General features: G+C 45.4%; 1 protein-coding gene across 1 annotated transcript in view; it reads left to right on the top strand.

Moving 5' to 3' along the window:
- Positions 1 to 22,903, top strand: part of CCDC85C (coiled-coil domain containing 85C) — a 107,365-nt gene that overhangs the window by 78,902 nt on the left and 5,560 nt on the right. Inside the window, exons 3-4 of the mRNA XM_062495578.1 lie at positions 4,311 to 4,415; positions 19,276 to 19,371. Coding sequence (XP_062351562.1) covers positions 4,311 to 4,415; positions 19,276 to 19,371 — 201 coding nt within the window. The remainder of the gene's footprint in view (positions 1 to 4,310; positions 4,416 to 19,275; positions 19,372 to 22,903) is intronic.

Genomic DNA, 22,903 nt, shown 5'->3' with positions numbered 1-22,903 from the left:
TTTCCACCCACCAAATTGCTTCTGCAATCAAATTGCTTCTGTTTTCTGCACAGAAAAAAAGTTGGGTTTGCAGTCTATTTTTACTAAAACACTTGATTTGTTGGCCCTACTCTTTTCTCATTGGTAGGAGTGGGTCAAACTCCCTTCCCTGCTGGGAGGGGCATGCTTGTGTCCATTTGTTTCATAACAGGCTGACAAAGGTCTTGGATTTTGGTCCAAGAATGGTATCTTGTGGGTTCACCCAAGTCCTGCCTAGTTGAAAAATGTATCAATAATTGTTATGTCATTTTTTCTGAGTATTGAAGAGCGATTGTGCTGGAAGGAGCGCTGTGGGGTGTCAGTGCTGGCACTGTGTGGCACAGGTTTGTGCTGCAGACCGAGGTGCTGGCTCTGCAGGCTCGTCATCAGCTTGCTCATCAGCTGGGAAGAGAAGGCATCACCATGGAGAGGAGTGCTGAGTTAGACCAGGGGCAGGTCTGGCACTTCTGTACTGCTGTGAAAGTCAGGACATGCTTTTTAAAAATATATATTTATTTATTTAAAAACAATGGATGAAACTGGAGTTTGAAAAATACTCACAGTGAGAGAGCAAGAGACACTCTGGAGTACTCAGTGGCCCGTTGTTGGTGTTTGCTGGGGACAAGTGTGTGAGTCTCCTGAGCTCTCACTTGGTCTCCTTTGCTGTGTCCCTCCTTCTGTCTCTGCTCCTCTGCTTAGGAAACATTTCCTGTAAAAGTTCAATTGAGACTGCATGCTCCCATGGAGTTTTAGTTCAGATGAAAATGATTTTGCTGATAAATTCCTTGAAACTCCAGAAATGTGAAGTGGTTTTACCTGAAGGATAATTTATTATAGATATGTTGATATAATCTCCAGCAATGATGATGAACAGAGATGATCAGGGATTCTACTTCTAAAATGTCTTTCTGACTAGAAAAGCAATTTGGGATCCACTTACATCTCAGTAATGAAAATTGGGTAAGGTAATAAGAGATTTCATTTTGTGAGTGAATTGACAATGCAAATACCAGGATTTTTAATTTAGGTTTAAGTGGAGTAATGGCTACTCATTCTGATGCATCATTAGTCATATTGCTTTTTAATGAGGGATTCACTTTCTATCCCTGGTTAGCTCTAACACTGATAGCAAAACCCAAGGAATGTGCAAATGTTTAGGGAGGTCTGTTGAATATGTGTCACTGCACCATTTTCATTCTGAAAAGGAAGAAAAAGCAGTTTTCTTTCTATGGTGAAAAAATACACATCTGCTTTTAGTACAGGGAAGATAAATAGTGCAGAGCTGTGATTGGTATGCTGTTATAAAAAAACACAAGCAATTAAAGTAACATTTCCAAATAGAAGGAAAATTGTGTTGAGTGGAGGGCTCATGAAAGGGGCTGGTTTTATGACAGACAGTGGGAGGAAGAAGTTTACTCTGCCCATCCCTGATATTATAAATAATGGCAGATAAACATTCTTTTTGTCCTAGCAAACCCACTCTCTGCTCCAAACACCTTGTTCCTTTTCTGGATAGATCTCTGCTCAGCATTTTTATTTCTTAGATGTCGTTCTTGTCCTACTTTTTTCCCCTCTTTTTTCCTTTCTGTTCTTTAATTAAGAGCTTGTTTTGATGTTCATTGAACTCAGTGGGAATCTTTCCATCAAATTGAATGCATTAGGTCAGATTCATAATCAGCAGCCACTGAAACAACCTAACAATAGTTTTGTCACACACTAGTGCAGTCTTAAATAGGATTTGCTTTAAAAAAAGCAATAGAACTAATCCATTATAAACACTTGTTAGAGCAGAGTTTTGACTGTATCTGTGTATTTACCAACACAATTTCAACCAATCTTAGCTAAATTTAAATTAATGCAGACTTTTTCTCCAGGCAGGAGCATAGGGCAGTTAATTAAATCAATTTAAACTGGCGTATTTTTAGCGGCAGCAGAGTGATACTGGGTGTTGTCTGGACTTCAGTTTGGCTATCTTTCTTCCTTAGTTGGGCAAAGCATTTTTACTTTCTGTGAGGACAAGCTGCAATGTGATTAATCCAATCTAGGATTGGATTTCTCATGTGAGGAATCCAATGTAGACCAACCCATTCAGATTTGGGGGCAAGACAGCAAGTTTCTAGGTTGCAAACAAATGTCCACCAAATCTCTCTTTCTCAGGCCTGTTTCTACATTTCTGGTGCTCCACCAGATGCAAGATGTGGCATCTTGCGGGTCTCAATGTGGTTTACAAAAGTCCGAGTAATCCATGGCCTCTGAACTGCTGAGGCACACACCCCATTCTGGAGCAGAGACTTCAAGGAGATCTGCAACCTCTGGGGTCTCCAGCACAAAGACACAACCTCATGTTTTGCCTCTGCTGTTTTATTCTGCTTTTCCCTTGGCCGCACAAGTGCCCCTTCATCACAGATGTCAGGGAAGAGTGCCAGAGCTCCTGAGCTGATAGCTTAAGGGAGTAGGTAGCAGAGTGTCAGGAGCTCTCCAGGAGGTTTCTGTGTCCCCATACACACACAAGAGTGGAGAAGAGGTTGCACACAGCAGGGCTGTGGGAGCACAACCAGCCAAGGTGAAATCCTTTCAGGATAACTGCCAAGAGACATCAGATGCCTGGGACACTGCAAGTAAACTAAGTCTTCTTATCATCTTCCTTTGTGACCTGCTAACCTTTCTTTGAAATTATAAACCTCCCAGGAATAGTGGAAACTCAGTTTTGCAGCAGTCACTTTTCAGCTTCAGAAGGAGTTATCTCCTTCAGATCTCTGTCTCTCTGACTCTCTGTTGTGAAACGTGAAAGAAATACAGGCCACATCTTCTCTCTTTGTAAATTCAGGGGAATCCCAGATATGTGATATGCTGAACTCATTCTGTATCACTTGATTCCATGTGAGACACAACAGTTCCCAGCAGATTGGGTCATACAGGACTAGCATCCATTTCTCATTATGGCTTTCTTGAGAACTGCCCTTCTCTTCACAGCTTGTAAAAGGAAAGTTGATAGGGTGAGGGCTCCAGAATGGTTGTGAAAGCATTGGGTCAGTGTAGAAATTTTAACCTAAGAAAACAACATTTTGAAATATAACCAAAGCTGAATGTCAACTAAAACAGGCCATGTAGCTACAAGAAAACAATTCTGACACTGATAGAAAATGTATCCACTCAGAGTGTACCAATTCTTCTCTTTGAGCAGGAAATGGAAATTAATTTTTGATATTTCCAGAGATCTGTGCACAACAACAGTCTCCAAAGTCTCTGTTACGTTCAGGCCTTTGGGTTATTGTGGGGTTTTTATATGCAATTGAGTTGATTTATGAGATCTCTTGTTAAATTTTATTGCTCCAATAACTTTTCTTTGGTTCTTTTGAAGTAGAAAACATAATTTCTGTAGCAAATGGGAGTCAAAAGTCTTAATGGAGCATAAATATCTGAAAGGTCATGATTTTTTTTAGCTTTAAAGTAGAGGACAGTGCACTGCTTGACACTCTTGAAAATATGAAAAGTTAATGAGGATGTCTATTGGCGATAAAGAAAGAATATTCTCCCAGACCTTTGATTTTGGCTACTTGTGTATTGACTTTTTCTGGGTGCATCTTTAAAAAGGAGAAACATTTCTCATTCTTCCCAGTTTCAAGATCACACAGAGAGTTAAAAACACAAGGCAGAAACTTTGTCCCAGGGAGATTATTCAGTACTCCTAAGGCCCAGTGCTCCTTTCCCTGTGAGTGCAGGCTATTGGTTGTATTTTTCTGGTTTCTAGGGTCATATAGACTACCTTCATTTATTTGACTATGTTTAAGACCTGTGGGTGCAAGCAAATTTGTAACCAAATAAGAAACTGCTCCTGTCAACAGACATTTTGCAAGCTTAGGTGAATCATAGTAGCACTTCTTGCACACCCTTAATCTAGAAAATTTTTTGTTTGTTCTGTTTTGTTTGTTTGTGGATTTTTTGCTGATTTTGATTTAATCTGAAGTCACAAAAAAATTTTTATGTGCTTATTTGCAAATGTTTTTATTGAGCATGTAGGAGCTTGGGCAAAACAAAAATGCCTTCCTTCTGTATCACTTAATGTAGCAAACCTTGAACAATTCATTTCCAACTGCTTGCAGGTGTTTTCTCTAGGCCTGGACGTGGAAAAAACATTTTATTAGTGTTCCCTTTCACTGTTGATACGAGGATAAGTAATGAGAGCAGGTCAGGGGACAGATGTGGTTATGGGAAAAGCCAGGACATCAGGAGGGGCACAGCTTTCTGCATTCTCATTAATATGGACTGTCCTTTTTCTGTTGTCTTTGCAGCAGTCCAGCACGGGGGACCTGAGGACTCTGAGGAAAGGATTGTCCCCGTACCACTCTGAGTCACAGCTCTCATCACTGCCACAGTACCAAGATTCCCTGCAAAACGTAAGAGCTCTTTCCTTACCTGTATAGGCAAAGCCATGGGCTTCTCCAAAAGTGGGCATGGTTGGAGGGGGCAGGTGAAGGTTACAGGGGAGCTCTCCCTAGTGATTGTTCACCCTGAAGCTGGTGTTGCAAACGTGCAGCTAAAGCCCGCAGATGCTGGGAGGATGGGGAGCCCCTGAAACATTAATCTTTGCCTGAATTTAGTTCATCAACTTCTCAGCATGAGTTTTCAGTCAACTGACAGGCACCATTTGTGAATCTTTTAAATCTAGGGTGGGTCTTGTTACACCTGCAACTTCTTCTTGGTAAATGCCCTGTGCCTGCATTTAAAACCTGATTGTGGATTGAACTTGCCAGGCGTCTGGCATTGCATGGACAGTGAGTAAGTCCTTAGGGTTTTCTGTATCACAAATGAGGTTTGTGTTTCCTAAGATTTGCCTGCATTGCTTCTCAAACCACAGAAGAATCTTGACTAAAGCTTCTTGCATAAGACGGAATCTGTGCTGCTGTGCCAGGGCACCCATGTGCTAGGCATGGCTAAGGATCCTGAGCCCTGCCAGGTGTTTGTCTTCCAGATGCTTCCCTCTCTGCTTGGGCCTCTGTGTTTGCATGGTGATATTGTTTTCCAGATTACTGGAAGAGTGTAGAAACAGTCAGAGAGTGCCGGTGTGAGCGGGCTCTGAGTGTTATGAATGTGAGCAAAATCGTGATGGCAGCACAGCTGGAGCTCCCTGCTCCATGTCTGGGACACTGATCAGGAGAGTTGCAGGTTCTGTAGGACCAGTCATGTCTTGGCTGCTTCATTGGGAAAAAATAATTTTGTAGATTTAGTGTATCTCTTACAGTTGTAAAGAAGGGCACAATAATAATTTAATAAAGTTTGCATAAATAAGTATGGATGTATATCCCCTTCCTATCCCTGCTAAATGGCAGGATGGATGGAGATGCTTCAAGCAAATAAAAAGGGAGATAAAACTGTCCAGGTGAATATTCACTTTTCTAGCTTTGTGCCCCATGTATAAAGACAGGAGACTTCATAGGGAGTGCAGAGAGACTTGAACCTGGAGATGTTTGTCTGGCTGTGCCAGCCTTACAGTTTTGGAGATTTTGCTTTGCTTCCCTGGTGCTTAGGCTTTTGGTCCCCAGCTTTGTTCCAGCTTGATGATGCTCAATCAGCCTGTGCTGGTTGCCCCAAGGAGTGCTGCTACTCATGATTTTATGTTTATCTTGTCAGTCAGGCTGGGATATGTCCAGCAGCTCTCTGAAGAGAGCTGGGATGGGAGCTGGCATGGGAGAGTTTTCTGCTTGAGCATTGGCCCCCACAGCTCACCAGGGCTGTGTGAGGGCTGGTGGCAGATGGTCCTGCCTGCTGGAGCCCTTCCTGGCTACTTGTCCCTGTTTCTTCTCCTTCCTCAAGGAAGAGATGGCACCTGGCATTTGTGGAGAGGCCTGGGTGTTGTGTGACATTCACTTTCATCTGTCACCCCAGCTGTGTTCTGCCCTCTTTGCAGGAAGTTGATAGAGAAAAAAAACAAAACAGCTTTGGATCCAAATCCACATTGTCTGAGATACTTATGTAGCCATTTATTTACTTATTCCTTCCAAAATCCCTTTGGTTTGTGGATTGACATGATACCCTATTTTTGTGACAAAGGATAATGATCACAAATTCATGCAAATGAATGACTTGAGCATGCCCAGAAGTGGACATTTAGATGCACCTGAGTTTCTCTGTGGCTTTTTCTTTTTATAGGCAGCAGGCATGAGTTTGTGAGAAATCATTCTTCTTTGTGCCTGCAGAAGTTTCATGTGGTTTAGTGATGGACAATTGGTGTCAGCTTCAAAGCTGTCACATCCGTTCAGGGTTTCATCTTCGGCATTGCCCGTGCAACTCTTTGGGAAGCTCCTCAACATATCCCTCACTGTCACACAGGTAACAAGGAGGCATCACTCCAGCTCTCCAGGGCTCTGACTTACCCCAGTTAATGACACAGCTGGGTGTTTCTAATGTGTCCTGGATCAGGGACAGCAGTGTCCACTCAAGATGCAGAGGCAAAAGACATTCACAGTTGCACTCTGTGCATTGTGCTTCATACACATGGGTAACTATAGGTTTGCTCTGTAGTCTCTAGTGGTTACCAAATATCCAGGAACAGCAGTCCTTGGGGTTAGCCTGACCTACAAGGCCCTGGCCTTTGCAAGGGAAGGTGTGATATACATGTTAGCTTGAACTGATAGCAGAGTGGTCAATCTTTCCCTCTGCAGCTCTGGGACCTGCCACCCAGCATCATTTCATGGAGTGCCAGAGTACTGTGTCCTTTGGGAGGTGAGGGTGATTTCCTCTGGCTTGGACTCGTGAGGAGGCAGCAACAAGCTCCTGATGGGATGTGCCATTTCCCTGGGATGAGACTAAGCTGGATAGGCTGGCTCCATTTTTCCCATTGCCAGCAGCCTCCAGAGCTGCTCACTCTCATGTTAAGTTGATGTCCCAGGCATGAGAGCTGTCATTGAGGTACCTGTAAGCCATGCACTGCTGAGTACTCCACGACCCACCTGGCATCTGGGTGTCATGGTTTAACTGCAGCTGGCAACTAAACCCCGCACAGCTGCTTGCTCACTCCCCCAGTATCCAGAGGGACATCCAAGACCCCTGCAGCACAGCTGAGGATGCATTTGGGGGCTGAGGCATAGCCCAAAGCTTCCACCTCTCTCTTGGCCTCTTCATGGGTGCTCTGGCTGCCATGTGGACACATGTTCCCTGCAGACTTCCATGTACTTTCCTGCTGCCCTGTGGCTGTGCCACAGACCCATCTCAGTGCCCAGGCATGAGAAGTGACCTGAGGGCTGCTTATTGCCCTGTGGCTGAAGGTACCATCACCTTGAGTAGCTCATAAACCAGCTGCCTGGAGGAACCATTTATCCACATCGGCAAAGAACACCATTAAACAGGAACCAGCTTGTTGCTAGCAGTCGGAGCTAGCCTGGCTGGCTCAAATTTTGAATCTGCTAGCAGTGTTCATGTGATTTATAGTGGGAATCCTGCCTTTGGTGGGAGTAATTGCAGAGATTTGTAATGGAAATACTAAGGCTAGTGTGTAGGGAGTGTGGGTGGAAAAGTGTGTGTGAAAACACCAGTAGGAATTGTAGGGGGAGGGATGCTTTGGCCTGTGCTGATGGCCAAAGATGTGACTGGCAGCAAACAAATGGGTAAACACCACAGGATGTGTGGTTTGCATCAGGACTGAGAGGTCTGTGCTGTGATAAGGCCACGCCACAGATGGCTCATCAGCAGAGGACTGCTTCCCTGATAACAGGAGCAATGTCATACCACAATTTTTCTTCCTGTGGTTCCAAGAGGAAGGAGTAGATAAGACGACCAAAATGATGGAAAGGAGGCAACAGATTTCCTAGGGTTTTTGGAGGGTGAGTAAGCAAGATGCTGAGATAAAGATCAGCCTGTAGTAACCACTGACTCCTAAGGCATGTGGAAAATGTGTCCCAGAACTCTTTTCTTTGCTGTCAATGAGGAGGGATGCCAGGGCTGTCATTAGGACTTGCTAGTGGATGCCCCTTGTTTTCTGTGCCACACACAGTGACCGTGGTGACCACCTTTTGGTGAACGTGTGAATGTGTGTTTGTAGGTGTGTGGGTGTGAGTGACAGGTTAGGTTAAAATAATCATCACCTCCCCTTTCTTTAAGTTTTTGTATTGAGTTTGTAGTGTTCCCTTGCTGAGGAACAGGATCTCCTCAGTGGTTCCTGGGTGCAGGAGGATGTGTCTGCCAGTGCTGTAGGTGGTGACTGGAGACCATCCTGGGTCTGAAACTGGGAATCCCTGGGGAAAGTACCTGCAGATGCAGTCAGTGAGAACTGAGACAAACTCTCTCTTTTTGAGAAGACAATGCTGGTGATGCCAATACCCAGCTTTTATATATGCCCCTGAGGACTACAGTAAGTATCTCCAGATAAAAGTGAGATTTCTGTTAAGAGTGTTCAAAGCTGCTTCTCTCAATAGTCTGTATGTATAGACTACAGACCAGACTGAGGAGATACAATTTATTGTTCCCCTCTAAATCTATTCCAGAAACAACAGGGACCATAGGAAAATGCAAAGAAGTAGTAGTGTGGTTATATAGTTGAGGGCTGCTGAGTCTCTGGCTTCCTGACACTGTTTCGGATTGTATTGTTCTCCAGTGCCCACTTCTTGAAGGATGCAAAGCCTGGGAGATACCTCTGGCAGCCTGGCTGCAGCACCAGCCCCTTCCCTTGATTCCCACCATGCTGTCACGAGTCACATTTTGTGCCTCTGCCTTGTGGAGATACTCGGGGGAAGTGTATTTTGTTTTGCCAGATGGCACACTTGCTATTACAAAAACAAGCCCAAATGTTTGTGGTCTGTAGGTGTAAAGAGAAACCATTAGATGGAGTGGGAAGGAATGATGAGTCCTTGGCTGAAGTGCTGGCTGTCTGCTGAGCCTGTGAGAGCAGTGGCAAGGAGAGGTGATGTGAAAGCACAAAGTAGCTAAACTCCAGCCCCAATGACAGTCCTGTCTCTCCCTTTTGGCTGGAAAGACAGTGGTCCCCATCCTGTTCAGTACAAGGGCGAAGGCAGAAGAAAAGTGAGAAGGTAACTCGGTATCTCTCCCTCAACTCCCTGCAGAGGAAGGACAAAACTGACCCCTGAACCAACTTGGTGTAGGCAAGGGGATTAACTGTGGCCCAAGCCTGGTCTTGGGTCTCACTGGGGAACCCAGAGCAAGTCTTATAGTCCCTCCTCAGGCTGCATGGGATTCTTCTCAGGGAGAAGAACTGGATCAGCTTCTTAAAGCCATCCTGACTTTTAAAATCAAGCTTGAAATGGCAAAAGATCACCATGCTGTTCTCATTGTAATGTCCTGAAGGTGCACCCAGAAGAGTCAGGGGAATCCTTGGAGTATTGGTTGCCCCTGCAGAGTCACCTGGTGCACTGGGGACCTTAGCAGGGCCTCAAAGTGTCCCAGCACTGCAACCCCTCTACTGCCAGCAGGGAACCCCCAGCTCCTCACAGTGCTGCATGAAGCCCTTGGGCAGGGGGATCCCTGGCTGCCCAGTGCCTCTGGCATCCCCAGGACTGCATTTGAGTCTTCAGCATCTCATTGCACCCTCTCAAAATGTCTTCAGCCCTTTCTGTTGCTTCAGAAGCCCATTCTGTGCAGTGCCCTGATGGTCTCCTTCCTTCTCCTATCCCTGCACCCCATCCCCTGTAGCTGTCAGGTGAGCTGAACACAGCTGGTGTGTGCCAGAGGATGACTCTAGGCTGGTTTCTGACTTTCCCAAATCAGTGATGGCCATGGTGCCTTTTTAGGTGGGGGGAAGCAATGACTGAGAGAAGTGTGAGAAGTGTGGCAGAAGGCAGCTCCTTCCCACTGGCTTCACTGATACACCAGGGTGTTATTGAGCAGACAAAAAGAGAAATTCAAGGTGGCTGATTTGCTGCTGTAGCAACAGTAGCTGCGGCAGAGAAAGTAAAATGAAAGATTTGTTGGGATTTATGACCCAGGGAGTGCTATGGTGAAGCCTCAGGGTGTATCACCAGCTGCTGAGAACAAACCAATCCATTTTTGAAAGCAGCTGCCCTTCATCTGCTGCTATTGCAGAGGCTCTGAGCAGTGGGTGCCTTTTTTCCCCAAGGCAGCTAACCAGCACAAAGTTTGGCAGTGACAAAGTTTTGGGATTTGATGAGCAAAAAGAGGCATTGACAGGTTGTGCCCATATCCGCCCTTACAGGTAACCGCAGGAAGCAAGAAAAATTCATGTGCTTTGAGGATCTGCCGTAGGTTTGCATGCTCATTTTTCATGTAGCTTTGTGTGGGGCTGGCAATGGGTCGGGGGAGAGGCAGGGACACAACAGATCCTTGCTCTGCCGCAGGTCTGGAAGGGCAGCCAGGCTGAAATGGAGACCTGAGGGGCAATACAGATGTGCAATACATGCAATACACAGGTATCCTCCTGTGCCTGCATGCATCCTCTACCCACTCAGAGGCTTTCACCTGCATCATCCCCAAATCAGGTTTGCTTCAAAATCATGAAAGTCTTAAAAATGCCCACCGTTTCCTTCTGAAAACAAACGTGCTTGACGTTCCTTTATCAAAAGCAGTATCACCTCTCAAAATCCTTACGCTGACAGTGCCCCTGTGAGTCAGTCAGAGTTAGTGCACTTATCCGCTGGTACTGTGTGGGCTTGCTCTGTCCCGACAGACTTGTTCTGTTTGCTTGTGTCAGGTGGTTACGGGCTGAAACTGCTCTGAATATGTCATGTCGGTAAGGGTTTCACAGTCCGAGGGGGCAGCTGCAGCTGTCGGTGGTGACTTTACCAGATGCACCCATCCCAGCTGCCTAGCGCTGTTACCAACCCATGGACTGACCGCTCCCCTCTCCCCCTGCGCTGCCGGGGGAGGCTGACTCACCGGTTCTGCATGCTCCAAGGAATCTCCCGAGTCTGCGGCTGCGACCAGCTCCCTGCTGAGAAAAGACACCCTTCCTGTTTGTAATGACATCCAGTTGCAAACAATGTCCTGACTTTGTGTTTCTGTTCGGGGCAGTCCCTTCCCTTCCCTTCCCTTCCCTTCCCTTCCCTTCCCTTCCCTTCCCTTCCCTTCCCTTCCCTTCCCTTCCCTTCCCTTCCCTTCCCTTCCCTTCCCTTCCCTTCCCTTCCCTTCCCTTCCCTTCCCTTCCCTTCCCTTCCCTTCCCTTCCCTTCCCTTCCCTTCCCTTCCCTTCCCTTCCCTTCCCTTCCCTTCCCTTCCCTTCCCTTCCCTTCCCTTCCCTTCCCTTCCCTTCCCTTCCCTTCCCTTCCCTTCCCTTCCCTTCCCTTCCCTTCCCTTCCCTTCCCTTCCCTTCCCTTCCCTTCCCTTCCCTTCCCTTCCCTTCCCTTCCCTTCCCTTCCCTTCCCTTCCCTTCCCTTCCCTTCCCTTCCCTTCCCTTCCCTTCCCTTCCCTTCCCTTCCCTTCCCTTCCCTTCCCTTCCCTTCCCTTCCCTTCCCTTCCCTTCCCTTCCCTTCCCTTCCCTTCCCTTCCCTTCCCTTCCCTTCCCTTCCCTTGCACCTCCCGTAGAGCCCAGCACTCTGTCACGCCTGCCAGAGAGAGGAGCTATTCTTTTGTTGGGTGTCTGTGATGTTTGCTGAGAAAGCAGTGAAAGTTAAATGGTTTCTTTAATAATCAGAAAGCGCCATGTAAGTCCTTGTTATTACTTAAGTAGACATCCATGCATGCTGGGGACACCATGAAGATGCAGGAGGAGGTGGCTGAGACACACAGACGGGCTCTGTCTGGCTTCTGTGTGGACCCAGCAGTTAATTCATGGATTTGAATGTTTACATGACCAGCTGCTGTCTATGATTAAAGGCAGCGAATTAAGTCATGCCAAAGGGGATTATCATCTGCAATAAAGTCCCTTGATCTGATAAGGAAAATGCTAATACAGAGTACTGATGACTCTGAACTCACTCCCTGTCAGTGGCCAGGACCTGTGTTGTGTTGGAGAGCTGGATCTGTCTAGGAATCTTCCACAGGTTCCTTCTCCTGTGCCTGGTGGCAGACTGTCAGGTTCCTGCAGCTGCAGGGCTGCCCACTGTGTCTTTGGGAACGCAGGACCGTGCAGCCATTTAAGTGCCCAAGAAGGGAGCTGGTGGTTCAGTTTGAGCTGGATGCTGGCAGGTTTCCTGCACAGTAGGGTAGGCATGGAACAACAGCAGCCAAGCACCATCACTGCCTGGATCATCTGCCGGGCACACAGGACACAGACGGGTGCTCCCTGGCTCCGGTGGTGGTGTCCCATGCTCAGATATCAGAGGTCTGGCATCATCTGCAGTAGGTGGCAAGAAAGTGTGGTCTGCTGAGGAGCTGGCGCTGGTCACTTCTTTGTGCCTCCAGGAAATGTAGTGGCCAGCGAGGAGCCCTGGGGCTGCTGCCAGAGTGCCACCAGGTCGCCCTGTCCCAGCAGGGCCGTGGGAGGAGCTGGAGCATCAGACCTGGTGGCAATGACAGCTGCCGTGGGCACGGGAAGATGCACCAGGGAGAGAAGGGACTTTGAAGGAAGGGAGGGTGGAATGTCATCCGGGAATCATATTGTGCTGTCACTTTGTTCCAGCCATTAACCCCTCTGCAGCTTCGGGGCAGCGGAGCACGGGAAGTGTGACCCGGGATGCAAAACGATGGGGGCGTCCAGGGAATTTCTCAGGCTGCTGGTAACAGGAGATTTTTTTTTTTTTTTTGGTATATGATCACCCAGGAATGCCACTCATCTTTGTGTGAAAGGAAATTTCTCATTCTGAATGGACTGTCAGTCCGTGCTGCCTGTGCTACTTCTGATGGGGCCACCGTGCTTCAGGGTCTTGGTGCATTCCCTGCCTTCCCTTCTACCATGCCAGAGTGGCCTTGTGCTCTCAGTCCTTGCTTTTGCTACTGGTTTTCCCCATCTGCCCCCAGCACGCCTGGCTGGAGCTGCTCCAGCCACTTCCTTGAACTCGCAGCCACATGTGCCATTCACAAAGCTGAAATGTGCTGGGCCCCCTGTTCTGTTGGCACACCAGAGAGGGGGTGCCAGTCATGGCACCTTCCATGGTACTACCTGGCTCTGCCACCCACTTTCCTTGAACTGTGGGCATGTTACTGCCTTCTGCTTGTCTCTTAACAGTTCCTAATTTGCAGAGTGGCATTGACACCTTTGTTTATTTATTTATTATTTATTTAAAACAAACACCTGGATGATGACAGGCATTAAGGAAGGGTCCAAGTACAATTCAAAGCTAGCTAAGCAGGCTGCATACAAAAACACTGTGAGATAAATAGACATGCCTGGGAATATTATTGTAAGCTGTCTGACAGTGCCTGATGTAATGTAATTTTCTGTGCTCTGTCTCAGCAATAAAAACTTCACAGTGTCTGATATGACTCCATTTAGCTTTAATGTTGTCTGAGGTATGCCATTAGAAAAATGTGGCTCATATAATCGAGTTTGAATTCTAAATTCTTGTTTCTTGAAATGGGAGACAAAAATTAATACAAGGCACGGGGAAGATGTGAGGTTCAGAAGCATTAATATTTGCTCATATGTTCCATGTTGGCCTGAAGCATCCTCAGTGCTTAGGTTGTGCCTGCTGGCTGAAGTAAAACCAGCGTGATGTTCTCTTCTGGGTTTTGTAACCTAGCCTTTTGCAGTCTTCCTGCAGATCAGGAATAGCTCTCTTGGAGGTGAGGTAGGAAAGGGTGTCACTGAAAGACAGAATATAATAGGGCAAGAAGAGATTGAAAACTGATGGAAGGCCCAAGGTCTCATGTCTTTTCAGATCCCTGGAGGAATCAAAGAGAAATTGTTTATCACCATTTCTTTGTTCTTTTTTTTTTTTTTTTTTAAATTTCTGATCCAAAACCTCTAAAAGAGCAGACACCTGTCATCCCCATTTGGGCTCTTCTCTTCTTGGGTTCCAAAGCATTCCCACTGTTATTAAGAGATGTTCATATTTTAAGCTTTATTTTACCACTGTGGAGGTGCGTCATTATCGGGATTTCACAGCGTGCCCTATTGCAGAGAGTCTTATTCATTTTGGTCCTCCAAATACACAGTAATGGAATATCTATGGCAGTGCTTGTCAGCATCTGTGCTGGACCACATCCCATGCAGCCAGATAGAGCCAGCAAGGACTCATTAGGAAACTTGGTCATAGACACTGGTAATGACATCGTGGCGTGACACATATCACCAGATGTTCACCAATGTTCACAAGCAGCTGCAAGGTGAGGCAGGTGCTCTTCATTTTTTTATGTTAGGCTGAAAAGGATCATTGGCAGTATTTGTGGTCTGGGGATTTTCTTTCTCACATTAGCACTATTGCTTTGCTGATGATTTTTGTCTGGGGTTTGATTTGCTTTGTTTTCTGCTTTGGATTGGAGGGTGTCAGTGTCATTCTAGCAACAGAGAACTGGGGAACTTATTCCCTGTGTGTATCTTCAAAGATGCTCTGGCATGACAGACTGCACAGCTTCTCTCTCTTTTCTTAGTCAGTTATATAGCTGGACTGTGACTGTCCATACAGACTTGGAGACAAGCCCTGCAGGCTCCAGAGAGAGGTTTCTGGGAGGATCTCACATAGAATTGAGCTTCTCTGGTGGACTTGTGGTTTCAGTGTGCATAACATGGGGTGGGTGGGATGGGGAGGGGAGGGGATTGATGCCACATGGGAGCAGTAAGCTCTGAGAAGGGCATTGGTCCTATCACTGATACCTGCAAATATTCAGCACTGTTTCTGAAATGGAGGAGCAAGCAAGGGCTGAAAGGGAAATGTGTTCAGTGGTGCTTCAGTACTGCTGTCTGCACAGAGGCAGCAGAGGAATAGCTCTTGTGGTTTTTCTCACTGGAAAAGGGCCTGGATATGGGGGTACTTGGCACTGTCCTCCCTTGAGGGATGCAAAAGTCTCATCAGGATCCTCTCATGACACTGCAGTCCCAGAACCATCCTAGCAGCATAGAGAGGGCTGTTCTATCCAGGGCTGAACTCATCAGAGATCCATGGCACAGTGATCTCGAGTGTTCTGAGCAGCCACAGTGGTTTGGAGAGAAGCAAAAGCACCAGCTTGCTGAGGAAGCATAGGTGGGGTCACACACAGCTCCACAACCTCCGGTTCCCTGGGACTTTTGCTTCTTAAGGACAACTATCTTTGGGTCTCAGAGGTGCAGTGGTCCATAAACCCTGTGCATAGGGAAGAAGGCTTGCTTCCTGCAAGCACCTGGGAACTCAGAGACGTAACCCATAACCCCTCTCTTTAATTACACTGGTAACTTCACTGCTGGGTGGTGCTTCCTTTTGGTGGGGTGGCTGTGGATGTAGCTGAAAGTGGTATGCTGTTTCTCAGCATCTTTATTATAAGTTTTAATGGTATTTTTTGTGATTTCTGAGCTGTCTTGTAGCACCATTCATTTATATAATTATGTAATGCCTCAGCCACATATCTGAAGGTGGAGAGTAAACCACCTCTGAAGAACAAAACATTGTGAAAACCTAGCAAGTGGAAAAGCCATATGTCCATCTAATACAAGGACTGCATGCTCGACAAAACCAGACGGGGAGAGGAAACTGAGAGTGGTGCTTGCCTCAAAACACACCATATTGCTTTTTGCCTATATGGACAATTTCTGCTTCTTAGGATGTAACCAGAATAACCTTGCTATTATTGTCTGCCAGGGTGCTGAGTCAGTTGTGTTCCTATGTCTGTAAAATGTCAGCTATAGGGAACAGGAAGGGCATGGGTTTCTGCAGTGGTGGGGGTCCTCAGATTAGCTGAGTTAGAGTGCTGGAGTGCTGCTGTGGAAATTCTTGCATGCAGTTTCCAAATGCATCCGTTCTAGGCATGAGGAATCTCCTCCATCTGTGCAATTTTACTTACTACTTTTAACACTGACTTCTTGAGATTTTCCCTTTCCTCCTTCCAATCTCCTATGTCACATATCTGGTTCCCTCTCCTCTGCATTTCACCTCAATGGGTTTCCTGCTGGGTAAAATACACATCCTCCTCTTCCTTCCCATTCCCTCCCTTCTCCCACTGTTGGCAGTTTTCCAATATAGCAACCTTGACCTTATCTCCAATTCCTTCCATTTCCTCCTCTTCAGCTCACTATGGGTGAACTCTGCCCATTTACTCTCCTCCATCCTCCAAAGGCTGGCCATGCATCCTGCTGACCATGTATCCTGCTGGATATGTTGTCACTTCTTTCCTTGCTGACTGCAGTCCCCTCAGTTCTGGCCTCCTTTATGTGTGCCTCTGTGCAGGAAGCTGATAGCAGTTTGGCTGAAGCTTTTTATTGTTGGTTTTTGTGGGGTATTATTTATTTATTTTTTTTTTTTTTTTTTTTTTGTGAACCACACTAAAATCAGTGGGAATGAAGCACCAACTCCTTTAAAAAACGCTGGCTCTTTGTGTGTCTGGAAAGAGCCTTCCCTCAGGGTGCAGCTGCACAAGAAGCACTGACTGCAATGATGGCTGTTGAGCCACCCTGACCTGTGTGTGTACTTTTACTGGTTGCATCCCATAGCTGCAAAGAATGGGGATGTTGGTGAGATCCTTGCTTGCTCCCCTGCTTTCTTCACTTGTGTGTTTGACAAGCACTTATGTGTTTTTCAAGTTTTGTAGCACCAGCCTGGCATGGTGGGGAGGTCTCTGTGGCCTGGGGCAATGGCGTGGCCATGTGGTGCACTCACCATTGCTGATGATGGCACTCAGCAACTTGGACATCTCCTTCTGTTGGCTGGAGCTTTTGGCTTCCAAACTAAGGATCAAGGATCATGCCTGTTTTAGAAATTAAGTAATCTGTCACTTATACTTTGACTACAAGTTTTGGTTCTACCTCTTTTGCTGCATTTCTCGTTTAAAATTATTTTTCCCTTCTTCACTCAAATTCTGTACCTGTGTTCAGAGGCCACTCAGTTGACTGCCCTTGTCTGAGAAGGAAGGTGACCCTTTGAATGCTTTTAGTGTGTTTGGACATATCCAGTATATCACTGTGTTTGCAAGAATGCTTTTATCTTGTCAGTATGGTGATTGGTTAAGTATGATCAAGATCTTTAGAAAACATTTCTCTTTAATAATTTTTGTTTCATTTGTATTCTGTGATAATTTTGAGGGTGATTGTGATCATGGAAGTGCTTTGTAGCTTATTAGTGACTTCAGTTATGTGAGGAGAAGCTGCAGCTGTCTTTCATACGGGAGACCTCGTGATCTACTCTAGTTTGGCCAGGAAACTGTATTTAAAATGTTGTCAGCAGCAATATCCAGCAGAATTCCTTTTGACTTTGTCATATTACTCTCAACTCCAAAAAAATATTGGATGTTAGACCTTTGTTTGGCATTTCCTGTGTTAGTTCTGAAGAGCACCATGGGAGAAGATCCATATCAAGTATGACCACAAACTCCAGAATATTCTACTTTTGGTTGTCATGAATCTGGTCATTTATAGAACGAGAGCATCTTTCATGATGAAACCAGAGTAATTATGCATAGATTGGTGTCTCTGACCTCTGTGGGAAGCTGATTTTGGAAGGACACTGTTGCATCTACCAGCCCTGTGAGAAATTTGTACCCTGTTTTGCAGTCATAAGTCACAGCTGTAGACTGGCTGGATCCAGTCCCTAGTGCTCCCTCCCCAGCCTCTGTCTTTTCTGTCTGATATTATGACTGGGGTGGCTGAGGATGTGTCCCCAGGTGGCCACAACTCCAGCAAGCTGTAACACTCTGCCCTAGGCCCAGAACCATGCCCATGCTGTGAGTGCCTCTGCTTTTTCAGGCTCTTAAATAACCTTGGAGAATTATTGAGGGGTTAGTAAGTCTAACTTTCCTTTTTCCGGGATGCCACCCCCTCTCCAAAGGAAGTTTGTGTATCACCTGCAACTCAGTTCATGAAGGTTGCCATTATGAGTAAATGGCTGTTGGTCATGGCATGGGTTAGGCACAGATCAGTGGCCAGGGCTTGAAAGACTCCGTGCCTTTTTGTCTGTAGCCTAATGGATTGGCCCATGTTTTCCTTTAATACATGCACATGCACGCTTTTATGAGTAAAAAGGACCCTACAACTTAAAACATTTGGAAGAATGAGAGCTGGGAATGTGCGCCCACTCTAAAGGAGAATTGGTTCCCCTTCCCTATAAAAGTGGTGAGGCACTGGCACAGGTTGCCCAGAGAAGTTGTGGATGCTCCATCCTTGGAAGTGTTCAAGGCCAGGCTGCACAGGGCTTTAAACAACCTGATTTAGTGGAAGGCTCCCTGCCCATGGCAGGGGGGTGGAACTAGAGGATTTTTAGGGTCCCTTCCAACCCTGTGTTTCTATTATTCAGTGATTCTTCTGGCATAATTAACTTGCTGGCCTTGGCACGGAAGGCAGAGTGATGAGACAAAGCATAAAACATGCTGTGTTTTCAAACGTGGAAAAGACGTGAATAGAGTGCCTCGTGTGTTGTGTGTGAAAGCATTCCTGTGATGGTGCTACATGCTGCTCTGCCATCCTAATTTGCTGTCAGAGGCCCCCAAGTATAATAATTCTTTGTCTTTCCTAAAGGACGAAATACAAGTTTGGTCAATGATTTAATTGTTGATTTCTCCCAGAGTTACAAAGCAATGCAAAAATATTAGGGACAGGCAGGGTGCATCTCTCTGAATAAAGATATTGTGTCTCTCATAATTCAAGCTGGATTGCCTGTAGAAAAAGGAAAGCCCTATGAAAAATGCTCACAAGTCTGGTTGGAGGGTAGAAATCTTTTGTAAAATGTCACTTCAGCATCTTTCCCAATGGAATCCTTCGTGCAGGAGGACTGGCCAGCATTTTGGAAGCAAACCCAGCCAACATTAGGTTTGGACATCTGCTTGTTTTAAGGTTGCTTTCACAATTTTCTCTGTAGCTGAAGATTGGTGCTTGATGTCTATGTGAAAACGCTGCCAGAGAAGCAATGAAGTTATGCCAACTGTTTCTTTCATGAACACAGCTTCTTAGAAATGACCGTTTTATGCTGGAAAATCACCTTGTTTGCATTGCTCCTGTGTCTAGAAGGATGAATGCTGTTTGTTCTTGTCCTTGTAGAAAGCTATCCTAAATGAACAAAAAATGTTTCTTGAATCAATTTAGATTGAAACCAGGCCTGAACACATCTAGACTGAGTGCTGGTATTTAAATGGTGTCAAATCAAATTTGTGAGGAAGGGGTAGTGGTGTCTTTTGTCTTTGAAGGTGGCTAAGGGGATTAAATTTGAGACAAGCTAGTGGTCAGATTTTCTGGATATTTTCTTCGTCCTTGCTTAAATCACCCAAAGGGGAATTAACACGTCATTTCTGATTTCCACAGGGCCCAGCTCGCATGACGTCTGATCTTGCATCTTCTCCTGCAGCAGGGTATGTCCCTGTGGGTCAGAAGCCAGAGGCTGTGGTGCATGCAATGAAGGTAAGGCTGTGTAGGGCACTGTGTTGCACGTGAATGGCAGAGCTGGACATTGGCTCTTCTTGTGGAAACAACTGAACGCAGAAAGTTAATATGCAGACAGGATATTGGTAACCAGCACCTGTGTCATGATGAATAAGCATTGCTTAAAATAGTTGCAGAGCTAAGCAAGATTATGCACAGCTACTTTTGGGGGGTTGGAAACCTCCAATAAAAGCTGCTGATGCTGAAGGTAACAATGATTACCCTTTGTGTTCATCAGTCCTGTGTAAACTGAGTTGCTGGGGTGATTGAAATGCTGTTTTAAAAGGGACACAAAAACTGCATTTCCTCATGTATTTTGCTACTGAAAATCCTACAGCAACCTTCAAAGAAGAAAGATTTTATTTTATGAAAATATACAACAAACAGTGGCATCCTACCCATGTAGGATGTGCATCATCAGTAGGGATTAAAGTCAGAACCACTGGCAATGGTGCCATGGGAGACGGAGGCGAGTTAAAGGAGAAACCTTGCACTGTGATTTCACAGTAGCTTTCAGGTTCTAGTGACCACCCATTAGCAGAAAAAGTGTAATTCCCCAGTGCTACATGTTTAACTAGTTGAGCAAGATACTTCTGAGTATCTAAGAGACACAGAAGCACAAATCCTTTACAGGTGCCATAGGGATGGCTGGAAAGTCTCTTAACTGAATTAATCTTTGGTCAAAATATAATGATTTATAGATTTGGATTTGCTGAAACTGAAGAATTTTGTACAGGGTTAAAAAGATGAACATCAACTCAAAGGAGATTCCTGGATGGATGCTCTGGAGCTCAGTTCCCTATGATCATAGCTGGAAAAAAGGTCCAGCACTGGCATCACTACTTGGACAATCTTAGACCTGGAGACAGATGCTTACGAAGCTCTTTGCTTTGTACCTTTCCACATCTGACAGATAAATAAATGGCACATATGTTGCTCATGGTTATGATCCACAAATTCCCTAAATTTTCTAGGTTTTAGTGTTTCTATCTTAGTATATCATGCCTGTCCAGGGTCTCTTGGCTCCAGGACAGATGTTGTGGTGGTGGTGGTAAAACCAACAAATGTCAGGAGAAGCAATAGTGTGGCTGGCAAGGATATTGGTTCCACTGGGCAGTTGCCAGATCCCAGGAGGATACTGAATACCACTATTTCTCAAGTAGTTATTAAAGGCAAGACAAGTTTGGTTTGATTTGAATCTAATTTGAATTTAAATTATAAATAATCCTTCAAATTGAAAATCTTGATTTTTTTCAGCTTACTTGAGACTTTATACATCCAAATTGTGTAACTCCTATTGATTGATTGTGTAACTCCTGAAGAGAAGGATGTCCAGCATATTCAAGGGTTAAGAAACATTTTTAGTACAGTTTTTGCTTAATTCCAAAGAAGCTGAGCACACAAGTGGCAGTTCACTTGCTGCCATATATTTGTTCTGTGTTTTCCAACAAGTTTCTTCTTTGCTTGTTGTGAATGGCTCTGTGCTATCAGAGAGCTCCATACTGTTCTAAGCTGCAATGTGCTTGTCGGTGACATTTCTCCTGTATATATATATGTATGCACATTTATAGATACAGATGGATCTGCTAACTGTTGCCTTGCAGAATGTTGCAAACTCATGTGAACCTTTGTTTTTCTGTCACTTTGTACTGATTTGGCTTTGATTGCATTTAATCATCTAAACCCTGATGCAGTCCAGACTACTGCTGTTGGTTTTTTCTTCCCAAACTGTGGAGTTCATACCTTTCTGCTCCTGTTCTAAATTGCATTTTGTGAGGTGGTGGTGAGAGATAGTACTAAGCAGAGTTGGTAGTATTTTTAAATTACAAGATTAAATACTTATAAATTGATTATGATCATATTCTGGGGAGTAATTAGTTTCCTATTTGCTTTAGGAATTGCAGGACTGAATTTCTCACTAAGGGCAAGAAACATAAATGGTTTTAAGATGTGGCTTGATAAGCTGTGAAAAGGATTGAAAATTAATGAGGAAGATTCTTGGAAACTGGAAATTAGGTTTGGAAAGTCTGGTGCAATTTTTCATTTAAAGGAATTGAAAGGAAGTTGGATGACTTGTTGTTTGCACATATTAGTAATCCCTCTGCTTCAGAGTTTTGTGGATTCCTAGGAAGGGCTAGAAGAAATTCAGAAGAAATTATCCTCTGTGATTTCATAATTTGGCTGGTGAGGTTCACTTGCCAGTCTCCAAAACCCTGGGAACTGCCACGGCTTGAGTCAGAAAGAAGGTGACATAGCAGTCACATCTCACGGGGCATAAATGATCTCACGTGATGTGTTCTGCTCACTCACTTGAGGTTAAAAATATTCTCACATTTGAAGTGAGGAGGAAATTTTCCTCACTTCAAATGTGAAGTGTGTAGGTCAGTGTGGCACAGAGGGATGAGAAGGTGTCTATTTTTCCATCCTGTGGCCCATTTTCAAGGATCAGCTGGAAATTGAAAGACTGAGGAAACTGGTCATGGTCTCAATCTCTCCTCCTCCCTTGTGGCACAGTGAAATAGTTAATAACTGTTGATCTCCAGCTGCAGACCTTTTTTTTGGCCATGTCATGCCATAGCATATGTTGTAAGTTTTATTTCCATCCTGCAGAACTGGGTGGCTTTTCCAGTGCCAGCCCCTGCATTTGGGAAGCTGGATGCAGCTGCTGCCTTAGACCCTCACCTCCTGTGACTTTGATCCTGATCACGACTCTCTCTTGAGAGGAGAGCAGCTTACAAACGAAACTTTGTGCTCTGGCTGTATCACAACAGATGTTGGAAAAAGCCCTTCTTGGTTGAAAAAGGAAGTCCTTATGGCTCAGCAGGACAGCTCCTTAATTCAAGAAAAGGCAAGGAGAGTTGCAAAGGCTATGAAGATGATCATCAAGGGAATGGAGCACCCTCTCCTATGAAGAATTACTGAGGTTGCTGGAGTTGTTCAGCTTGGAACAGAGAAGGCTCCAGAGGCACCTTATAGCACCTTCCACTCTTGTAAAATGGGCTCATAAAAAAGAGGGAGAGGGACATTTATGTCACACAGTAACAGGACAAGAGACAATGGTTTTAAACTAAAAGAAGGCAGGTGCAGATTAGATGTTGGGAAGGAATTCTTTAGTCTAAGGGTAGTGAGGCACTGGATCAGGTTGCCCAGAGAAGCTGTAGATGCTCCGTCCCTGGAATTGTTCAAGGCCAGGCTGGATGAGGCTCTGAGCAACCCACTCTAATAAATGGCATCTGTGCCAAACCGTTGTAGTATTCCATGATTCTGTGCAGTTGGCTCCACTTGTCTTGTGGAACTCTTGCGTGCACGCCTGTCAACGAGCGATGAGGCTCCTAGGATGTGGCTCTGTGCCCGAGGAAAAGTCACTGAGGGGCTGTCCACTCCATATAGATCTGCAGGGCTTCTGGACTGGCTCTGTCTGCACCCACATATATAATATCCCCTAGGCTTTTTCCTTGGGACTTTCTACCAGCTAAATTCTATCTATGTGTCTGAAGTGCTGCCTGCAATT

The sequence above is a fragment of the Cinclus cinclus genome, chromosome 6, assembly GCF_963662255.1.
Source record: "Cinclus cinclus chromosome 6, bCinCin1.1, whole genome shotgun sequence".
NCBI lineage: Eukaryota > Metazoa > Chordata > Aves > Passeriformes > Cinclidae > Cinclus > Cinclus cinclus.
This window is presented reverse-complemented; position numbering and strand designations above follow the sequence as displayed.